The following is an 11,239-nucleotide window of genomic DNA, read 5'->3' on the forward strand; positions in this document are numbered from 1 at the left end:
GAATACTGGTAGAGGAAAGTTGACACTGGTGGTAGGATTGGTGATTGAATATTGTATGTTAAAAACTCGACTATGAATAACTTTGCAGCTCATGCTGCTTTAATAAATGAAATTTGAAAAAATGTTTTTAAAGGTTAGCATTAGAAATGTGATACATAGTTCTTTTGTTTTAGTTTGGGTCTCATACCCAGCTGTTCTCAGGACATAGTTCTGTCTCTGTATTCAGGAATCAATTTGTTGGGACTCCAGGGAACATATGTGGTACTGAGAATTGAACCCAGGTCAGCTATGTGCAAGTCATGCAAACTATCTGTTGTGCTTATCTCTCCAGCCCAAATAGGTAGGTCTTAAGGAGGGTGTCAGGAACTAGAGATGCCAGAGATGGATGGGGACAGCAGTCAAGGAAATAGATGGCAAATTTTGTGTGTAACATTCAAGAGTTTGAACATGATCTATAAGGCGGTGGGGAATTAGGGAGCTTCAAGGAAGAGATCATTTATTTTTAGAAAAATCAACTTGATTGTTAGGTAGAGAATTAATTGGAGACAAAATAAAAATAAAAACAGAAAAAACAGAGCTATTTTTTAGTTGGGATAAGGAAACAGAGATGTGCATAAAATGGAAGACCGAATGCCTTGCATATTCAGACCCTGGGTTTGATTCCCTGCCTCCACAATGCCTGTGACCACTATTTTCTTATGGAATATCATCACCCTAAGAGATCTGCGGATCGGAGATGTGGACCAAGTGATTGAGCACATGCTTTGCACACATGAGGCCATGGGTTCTACCCTTGTTACCCTGTGCCTCCAAGGTTCTGTATGGTCATGTGAACCCTGTCTACCCCCCCCAAAAAAAACTGTTCCAGTAGGGATAAAAGTATCTCCCAGAAACATTTCCAAATCTTGCCTCACAGAAATGTGATCTGGTAGAATAAACTTTGTAAAGTTTTATTAACAAAAATATGTCTTGTTATTCTTTAATGAAATGTTCATATCTTCTTAAGGTAGACATTTTGATACTAAAAGAAGGGGTAGGGTAATACCTCTTTTATTCATTTCACTGTCACTGTCACTGTCCTCCTGTTGTTCCTTGATTTGCTCCAGCGGGCCCAGTAACATTGTGAGACTTTTTACTGTGTTTGACATATTGAATGTCACAGGTAGTTTGCCAGACTTTGCCATGGGGGCGAGATACTCTTGATAAAGTAAAGTATTTGAAAGAACTTAACTAAAATCATTTTAAGGCTTCACAACATACCCATCATCCACTGGTTTTAAGTATTTGTTTATGATGCGTTCTCTGGAAGCTACCAAATCAAGTTTAAGTATGGTTCTCTATCTTCTCATTCAATGTTTAATGCATTTTACATTCTTTGTTTATGCTCTTTTTAGTCATCTGTCATTTGTAGTATATAATTTTCTTATACCCTGATTATGCAATAGAATAGAAATGTAGACCTTTCTTGTTTTAATGTATACCTTTCTTAACGAGGAAAGTTTATTTACAAAACCAGTAGAACTGTTATGTCACCCTAAACAAGTTTACATAAATTAAGAATGTATAAAAATGTAACTAAAATTACTGAGTGGTTATAAAATTAATTTAATGCACTTCTAATGAATACTCTTTAGAAGTATTAACATGGAACTTCATGTTTTGTGCTTAAGCAGTGATTTCTACTATTTCTAATTTCAGATTGGGCATGTCAAAAGAGGAATCAGTAAAGCTCATTTCTGGAACAAGCAATGATGGAGCAGAAAGTAGTTCTTCATGTGGAACCTCTGGCATTTCAGGGCTCTCTGCAGAGATGCCCTTGGAAGAGAAACAGCCAAAATGCACCAAGAATCTAACTTCTTCAGAGCCTGATTTCTGTGCTACACTGTATTCTACAGCTGATGGAGGTAAAGATACAATGGCAGAATCAGAATCAGAGGATATCTTGATCCCTGAAGAATCTGTGATTCAAGAGGAAATTGCAGAAGTAGTAGAGACTAGTATCTGTGAATGCCAGGATGAAAATCATAAGACAGTAACCGAATTCTCTGAAGAATCGGAAAGTCCAGCCAATTCTCATGAAGAGCCTGCGGTAGCACCTCCTGAAGATAACTTGGAATCCTGTGTTATGATGAATGATGTTTTAGAAACTCTTCCTCATATTGAAGTCAAGGTGGAAGAGAAGTCAGAAGCTCCCCAGGAGGAAATGTCAGTTGTTATTGATCAGCTCGAAATCTGTGAGTCTCTCATTCCTTCTACTTTATCTGTAACTCACGTTAGTGACACAGAACAAAAGGAGTCAGAGAATGCAATAGAGACCAATCCTCCAAAAGTCAAAGCAGGATCGTCTTTGGAAAACCATTTTCCAAATGAAGCAATTGCCATTGATATGGAGCTTCAGAGTGATCCCGATGAGCATCTTTCTGAAAACGCTTGCATCTCAGACGCCTCATTTTCTTCTCAGAGCCCAGAGGGAGTCTGTACCAGTCTGACATCCCCAGGAGGAGAAATCCAGTCCATTCCAGAAGAATCCTGCACTCCAGCCTCTCTTGAAACAACATTTTGTCCGGAGGTGTCCAGCACGGAAAAAACAGAAAAATATAACCAGAGAAATCCCACTGATGAAAACCTCCATGCATCTTTGATGTCAGAAGTATCTCCAATATCCACTTCACCTGAAATATCAGAAGCTTCTCTGATGTCCAATTTACCCTTAACATCCGAAGCTTCCCCTGTATCCAATGTACCTTTAACATCAGAAACATCACCCATGTCTGATTTACCACTGACCTCAGAAACTTCTTCGGTGTCGTCCATGCTTCTCACTTCTGAAACCACTTTTGTATCCAGTTTGCCACTTCCTGCAGAAACATCTCCAATTTCTAACTCTTCAATGAATGAAAGGATGGTGCATCAACCCAGAAAGTCACCTTCCATATCTGAAGAACCACCTTCCCCTCAGAAAGAGGAAGCTTCTGTCTCTGTCAAGCCCCTGGGGGAAAGCATTCTTTCTCAGCAGAAGATTCTGCCAAATGCTCCTGAAATCATCCAAATGGGTTCTTCTTCCACTGCTCCTGAAGCATTTCCATCTGGAGACTTACACAGTAAGACTTCAAGCCAGCAGTCTTGTAAGTTACAGGTTGAAGCTGAGAGACCCTGTCCAGCTTCCATTTCAGAACTTCCATCAGCAGAAATGATCAAAGTTAAAAGTCATAATGTTCTACAAAGAACAGAAAGAAAGGGGGTTTCCTCACCCTTGGAATTATCTGTCTTCTCTGAGGAGACAGAGAGTAAGGGAAATGAACTTCCATTAGCTAAATTACAGGACAAGCCATATGTGTCACCAGTGGATAAGGCTTCTCTTTTAGAGGGCTCTCGAAATAAAACGCATAAGCAAGGGAGCTCACAGAATCGAATGGAAGCCTCACATAATTCCAAATTGTTAGAGCCCTCCAAGTCACCTGATGTCATAAGAAGTGAAAGTCGAGAATCGGAGATATCAAAGAGGAAAACTGCAGAACAGCATAGCTTTGGAATCTGTAAGGAAAAGAGGGCCAGGATAGAAGATGACCCCTCCACCCGGAACGTATCCTCCAGCAGCCCAGCTGAGAAAGAACTGCCTCCAAGAGAGGAACCCAGAGTTCCACCTCTCAAGGTAGAGTATGAAAAACGCACACCTAAAAAGGCAACTGCAGCCCCACAGATCAGCTTTTTCCATTTAAGTTTTCAAATAATTCAGGCTTTCTTCCCTTTAGGTGTTTAGCAATTTACTGTCTAAGACTCTTAGTACCAAATCTGGCATTAAGTGAACCTTTCTAAAACAGTGCAGTGAACTCAAATGTAGACCTCAAAATTTAAAGAGAATTGAGGAGGGAGAGAACAATCTTTTGAAAATTTCAAAGTATAGGAAAGAAACTTAAATCTTAGGGGAGTTTGCAAGACAATTCAGTGCCCCATAAAAGTTCATTGTGCCTAAATCAGAAGTCAAAGGCAGGCTTTAAAAAGATGAGGAAGGTGCTTGCTATCCATTCATTTTCCAAAATACACTGAACATTTGTTATTATTTGTTAGCAGAGAGGACCTGGTTTATAGTAGAACCTCATTGAACATAAAATGAATAGGTCACTGAAATTGCTCTTTGAACCCTACAGGAAAACACCACAGTGCTAGGTATACAAATTCTGTTTGGCTTTAATTTCTAAGCTAGTAAAGAAGAGCATGTTTAATTTCAAAAAATAATAAAATACTGTATACACAAACATTGCTGTTTTCCTTTTATCCAAGATTTGCAGTGTCAGAAAATAAACCTTTTATATAAATCTTTCTACCTAAGTAAATTTAAAGTAAATTCAAAAAGAAACTTTAAGAAAAGAAATATACACTATAATTCATACTTATTTCATGCTTTTATCTCAGTTTACTTATATTATCTTGCAATAAATAAAATGTATTACATATGAATAGCATAAATTATATTCAAGTTTGCCTTTTACAATATTACCTGATTCATGTATCCTACGTGTAAGTAGCTAGATACTGTAATAGTTGCTGTTGATTTAACCTTGAACTCTTGCTTAAGTATATAACTTGTTTTTCAATTATTTCAATCTTTTTAATCAAAATTTTTAAAGAAAAAATAACTTTCTCTCGTAAACTCATCTTCTCTTTGAATCCTTTGGCTTAAGAGACATGTGACAGCAATTTGAAATGGGGTAGAGCTAACTTAGGTAGATAATTTCATCTATAATATTTAAAAGTATCACCCCAACTTGTTAAGTTTCTGGGCCTCTGATGCTGTAATTGAATGACTTTGAAAATTCTTAGCAACTTGAGAGTGTTATAGAAATTGTGACAGGATGTTGGTTGTTAGGTCTTAACTGTCATGAGTTTGGTGACTCTTACTGGAATGGGTAGGTTGAACAGTGTGAACTGAGATACTTATAAAATTCATCAAGTTATGGATTATCATTATATAAGAAGACTGTCACTGTAGACTTTCTTTCAAAGGAAGAAAACAAGAGTTGTCCTGACTTTTATAAATACAGAATAATAAAAATCTTTTCAGAAAGCAAAACACTCATTCACAGACCATCTCACCCCTTTTTATAACATTTTTGTGATGAAAATAGGCCAAAAATAAATTATTCTTTTACAACTGGATTTAAAAACCCAATTGTGTACTTACTATATGTGTATTAGGCAGTATGCTAAGTGGTATGGGAGTACATAAAACCATACTTTCTGCCACAGGGAGGTTATTAGAGAAACAAACACATGGGGATTTTTCTGGGATCACAAAATTCCTCTGAGTCAAGTCAGAGAATTCGCGTCCAGAGAATGCAGTTCTCCATTGCCAGGGCTTTTTTGGAGTCTAAATGAGACCAATAGACTCCTAAGAGTCAAGGTCCCCATTTTTAAAATAATCTAAAAGCAAGCTATCTCTGGGACTTCTCAGCTAGCCTCATTTTAAGAAGCTCAAATTTTGTTTCTATTTATATATGAGCCATGCAGAGATGCTTAGTCTCCATGCTAAACGTAGTCACTGGTTGATGCTTTCTGGGAATTAAGAACATCTTAAAAATTTTAGCTGGGGAAACTGGGGACAGTGGTAGTGGGAAATGTACACTGGTGAAGTAATTGGGTATTGGAACATTGTATAACAAATCCAATCATAAACAACCTTGTAGCTGTATATCTCATGGTGATTCAATTGAGAAAAATATTAGCTGTCCCATCCATGCTGCATTTATTGTTGAGTAAGGAGGCCCTTCCCAGGATATAGGATATTTAAGCCATAGTATGAGAGAATCCCACTTCTCTTTCCAAAGATTTGCATTATCACGCCCATATGCCTCTTTCCATGTGTTCAGGTATGAAATGCTTTCTCCTTCCATTCTCTTTTTCCTATAGATCCAGCTGTCCAAAATTGGACCACCATTTATTATCAAGAGCCAGCCCACATCTAAACCAGAGTCGCGAGCATCCCCTAGCACTTCGGTCAGTGGAGGAAGGAACACAGGAGCGAGGACCCTCGCAGATATCAAGGCGAGAGCCCAGCAAGCAAGGGCTCAGCGAGAGGCAGCAGCAGCAGCAGCAGTAGCTGCTGCAGCCAGCATTGTCTCCAGTGCCATTGGGAGCCCAGGAGAGGGTGGAAAGGCAAGAACCTTGGCACACATCAAAGAGCAGACAAAGGCCAAGCTCTTTGCCAAGCATCAGGCCAGAGCCCACCTCTTTCAGAACACTAAAGAGTCCAGATTGGCTCCCCTCAGCTCTAAGGAAGGGCCACTGGCCTTAGAGATAGCTTCTCCTCCTGAAACAAAGATCGAAGGCTCAACTGGTGTCATTATTGTCAATCCAAACTGCAGATCTCCTAGCAACAAGTCTGCACACCTCCGGGAGACCACCAGTGTATTGCAGCAGCCTCTTAACCCGACAAAACTTCCAGAAACTGCCTCTGACTTACCTGTGCATAGCTCTGATGAAAACATACCCGTGTCTCATTTAGCTGAGAAAATTGTTTCATCTACCTCTTCTGAAAATAGCAGTGTGCCCATGCTTTTTAATAAAAATTCTGTCCCTGTGTCTGTTTGCAACACTGCTATGTCAGGAGCAATTAAAGAACATCCCTTTGTGAGTTCTGTGGATAAATCCTCTGTTCTAATGTCTGTTGACAGTGCAAACACCACAATTTCTGCTTGTAATCTAAGCATGTTGAAAACCATCCAGGGGACTGACACTCCGTGCATAGCCATGATACCAAAATGTATTGAGAACTCATCAGTTCCCACCACGACAGAGGGCTCCAATGTGTCAAATTCCATTGACGATAAGCAGTTACTGGTAACAAGCAGTAGTGCTAGTAACTTAGTCTCCAGCCAGTACGCATCTGTGCCAATGCCCTCCATTGCAAGTACCTTGCCAAACCACCTCTCCACTAGCTCTGTCTTGATTCCCCCAACAGGCATCAACAGCCGATTTCCTTCTGAAAATGTGGCAGTGCCCAGGAGTGAGGAACAGGCCCCAGGCCCCGGGGGCTCCACTGTGAGAGCAGCACTCAGCGGTAGGGACTCCGTCACCGTGACAGATGCTCTGGTTGCACGCCCTCCCGTGGCAATGTTTACTGGAAGCATGCTAACAATCAACTCTTACGATAGTTCTCCCAAGTTAAGTGCTGAAAACTTGGACAAACCTTCAGGGCTTCGAAGTAGGCCCGATTCCAGCAAAGCCCAAGCCCCTTCGGGAGCCTTCGTACCAACAGCCATAAACCGGTCCATCCCATGTAAAGTCATCGTCGACCACAGCACCACGCTCACCTCCACCTTATCCCTCACCGTCTCCATTGAAAGCGCAGAAGCCAGCCTCGACCTCCAGAGCAGGTTGGTAAGAACAGAAACGTCAGTCCAACCCATGACATGTCCTCAGGTATCTGTCATTAGCAGGCCTGAGCCAGTGGCTAACGAAGCTGGAGATCATAGTTCTAACTTCTTAATAGCCTCAGCCTCAAAGCAAGAGTGCAAAACTCCTCAGGCCCCCTGTGCAGGTCTTCGAGAAGGACCCCTAATGGTTCCAGACCAAATCAACGATGTGACTGTGCCTGGCAGTAGCTTTGCTGAGCAGGTCCGGGGCCCAGTCCCATTCAAAAGTGAAGCAGACACAACCTGTAACAATCAGTTTGCTCCGGGAAACCGGATTTGCTGGGCTGAGGAGGGGCTGAGGAACACAGAACAGCCCCCCGGGAGTCAATCAGGTTCAAGTAAGCAGAAAGATTACCTAGAGCAAAGCTGCCCAAAGACCATCAAGACCGAGCACACCAGTTACTCGCACATGGCGGAACTTCACCCCAGAAATCTCCTGGCAAATGTCACTCTCCCCGTGAAATCAGAACCTCATGAAGTGGACAAGGGCTTTAGAATGGACACTGAAGGCTTCCCTGGCCCTGAGCTGCCCCCTCCAGCCCCTGAAGCTGCCCCAAGTGTGCAGCCCACACAGAGCATGAAGGCATCCACTTCTGGTCCCATGGAAGAGACGATTTCCTTGGCTGCAGACAACCTGAAGAGGGTCCCCGGCACCGGGAGCTCGAGCTGCCGCCTGTCGTCCGTAGAGGCAAACAATCCGCTGGTGACACAGTTGCTGCAGGGCAACCTTCCTCTGGAAAAAGTGTTGCCACAGCCCAGGTTGGGTGCCAAGCTCGAGATTAACAGGCTGCCTCTGCCTCTTCAAACTACCTCAGTAGGGAAAATGGCTCCAGACAGGAACATTGTGGAAATGCCATCCAGCTCGCCAAATCCTGATGGCAAGGGCTACTTGGCAGGGACTCTGGCACCACTCCCAATGAGAAAGCGAGAAAACCACCCCAAAAAGAGGGTCGCCAGGACTGTAGGGGAACACACTCAAGTTAAATGTGAACCAGGGAAACTGTTGGTGGATCCAGATGTCAAGGGGGTGCCTGGTGTCATCAACTCGGGCCTGAATCAGCTCGGGCACAGCCAGCCATTTAAGCAGGAGTGGCTGAGCAAGCACGCCATGCAGAACAGAATTGTCCACAGCCCGGAGGTCAAACAGCAGAAGCGACTGCTCCCCTCCTGTAGCTTTCAGCAGAACCTTTATCACATCGACAAGAATGGTGGCTTCCACCCCGACGCTGGCACCTCTCATAGACAGCAGTTTTACCAAATGCCCATGGCTGCCAGGGGCCCCATTCCTTCTGCAGCTTTGTTGCAGGCCTCTGCCAAGACCCCAGTGGGCTGTAATGCATTTGCCTTCAATAGGCACCTTGAACAAAAGGCCTTGGGAGAGGTTGGCCTTTCTTCAGCACCTCACCAGCTAAGGCTCACTAACATGATGTCCCCCAATATGCCCATTAAAGATGGTGATGACGTGGGAGGGACTGCACACACTATGCCTAGCAAAGCACTAGTGCATCCCCCACCCCCGCCCCCACCACCCCCTCCACCCCTGGCTCTGCCCCCACCACCCCCACCACCACCTCCACTACCTCCACCTCTTCCTACTGCAGACGTCCCATCCGATCAGAAACAAGCGCCAGTTGCCATGGAAACCACTAAGAGACGTAGTTGGCCACAGTCCACGGGCATATGTAGCAATATAAAATCGGAACCTCTTTCTTTTGAGGAAGGTTTAAGCAGCAGCTGTGAACTGGGCATGAAACAAGTTTCCTATGACCAGAATGAAATGAAAGAACAGTTAAAAGCGTTTGCGCTAAAAAATGCAGATTTCTCTTCCTATTTGCTTTCTGAGCCACAAAAGCCTTTTACCCAATTAGCTGCTCAGAAAATGCAGGTGCAGCAACAACAGCAGCTTTGTGGAAATTATCCAACAATACACTTTGGTAGCACAAGCTTCAAAAGGGCAGCATCTGCAATTGAAAAGTCCATTGGGATTTTGGGAAGTGGCTCCAGCCCTGCCACGGGCCTGCCTGGTCAGAATGCTCAGATGCCCGTTCAGAACTTCTCCGACAGCAGCAACGCAGATGAATTAGAACTGAAATGCTCTTGCCGCCTGAAAGCCATGATTGTGTGCAAAGGCTGCGGGGCCTTCTGCCATGACGACTGCATAGGTCCTTCAAAACTATGTGTAGCTTGTCTGGTTGTGCGATAAGAGCAGAATGCAAGATGCAGTATCCCTTTTCAGCAGGACAAGGCAAAGTGGTGTCAACTACAAAAACAATTTTTTTTAATAACTCAGTAGTTTATAGCATGCTAATTTATTTTACTTTGGAGCAGATTATCTTTTGGGGTATTATTTTTTTCTTGCATTTCTCAGAAAGGGGAGTTTGCACCCCCAACAGAGTGGCTTAGCAGCATGTCTTACATATTAAGTTACCATTGCCAGCTTTGAGACATGTGTCCTTGTCTATACACATCAACTACACCCATTCACCTTTTGTTCATCCAGGTGTAGAAAAGAACTTTTTCACCTAGGAGTGGTCAGAAAGGAAGGTGTAGAAAGAGAACATAAAAGTGATGCAGGGTGTGGTCATGCATTGTTTCATAGGTTGACCATTACAGGAAAGGTTTCCATAGTTCACTTTTCTGGACCTGACTCACAATGGTGATTAAACCATGTTTGCAAAGGAGAATCTGATTTAAGTGTGTGATTGCTTGTATTTCCTCATCACAAAAGTTCCAGTAAAAGGAGGCATGCCATTAATGAACCTCACTGTCCCATATTTTCTTTCCTCCATTCTACTCTGTTCAGAGACTGGCAGAATATCTTGATCTGTCTTGGACACTGCACACACATTATTGTAGAACTACAGTGTCGGCTTTGTGCCCAGTATGTGCTTTGAGCCCTTTGACACCTGATATGGTCAGATGAGTTGTCAGCAGAGCCATAGGTCCAGATTTTGGAGCTTCAGTTGTAGCTTTTAAGAACACTTGAAGCATATTTGATTTTTCACATGATAGTTTTGAAAAAAACCCTATAAAGTAAAAGCAAAGAAAATGTTTTGAATGCCAACTACATACATTGAATATGTAAATATTAGTCCAGTCTGTTCATCCTAGTACAATGACTAAATACAAAAATTGGAGTGGGGAGAATGAATCGTTGTCCTTTACTGATGACACCAGTTCATTCTGGCTCCCAACATTGCAGAAGTAGGCAGCCTCTTTCATAAAATGTCACTGATGATAAAGGGGACTACAGAAAGCAGAATCATTGACATTTTTCTAAAGGTTTTTTTTTCTCATGATTCACTTCCTATATGATTATAATCCACTCTGAAGTAGACCTTCCTGAAAAAATTGTCTGAGACATTGCATGCTCCCCTTCACCCCACCCCCAGGTGAATTCAGTACATATATCTTTGGGGGAAAGGAGCAGTTTTTCCAAAAGGGATACTGCATCTTACCAATATTGCCAGCATTTATTTAGTGAAGTAAAAGTGCTGAGTATTTTATATACCTTGGCCATCCTCATGCCACAGAAAAGCTATAGTTCAGAAGGCTCAGTTCCCTACAGCAAGTTCAAAAGCACATGCATATAGTGGGAAGTTATACGACAACAAACGGCATGCCCGTTCAACTTCAGATCACAGAGCACAAGATATGGAGTGCCATTCATCTACTGATTGTGGCTATAGAGTTTTCTAATGGAGAAAAATTCATTAGTTGCTAGGGTAAGAATGAGAGATATTTTCACATGCGATCATCTTAGCCAGTGTACACTTTTGACATTCCCTTAAAATGCGTCTTAAAAGTTAACTGGAATGAGCAGAAAT

The 11,239-nt window shown here is 42.5% G+C and overlaps 1 protein-coding gene across 1 annotated transcript in view; it reads left to right on the top strand.

Annotated features, from left to right (window-relative positions):
- ASXL3 (ASXL transcriptional regulator 3) overlaps positions 1–9,931 on the top strand; it is a 178,150-nt gene extending 168,219 nt beyond the window's left edge. Inside the window, exons 11-12 of the mRNA XM_056138275.1 lie at positions 1,699–3,652; positions 5,908–9,931. Of these exons, the coding sequence (XP_055994250.1) occupies positions 1,699–3,652; positions 5,908–9,615 (5,662 nt within the window). The 3' untranslated portion in view covers positions 9,616–9,931. The remainder of the gene's footprint in view (positions 1–1,698; positions 3,653–5,907) is intronic.
- The last annotated feature ends 1,308 nt before the right edge of the window (positions 9,932–11,239 follow it).

Source organism: Sorex fumeus, unplaced genomic scaffold, assembly GCF_029834395.1.
Source record: "Sorex fumeus unplaced genomic scaffold, SorFum_2.1 ptg000128l, whole genome shotgun sequence".
NCBI classification, from domain to species: Eukaryota; Metazoa; Chordata; class Mammalia; order Eulipotyphla; family Soricidae; genus Sorex; species Sorex fumeus.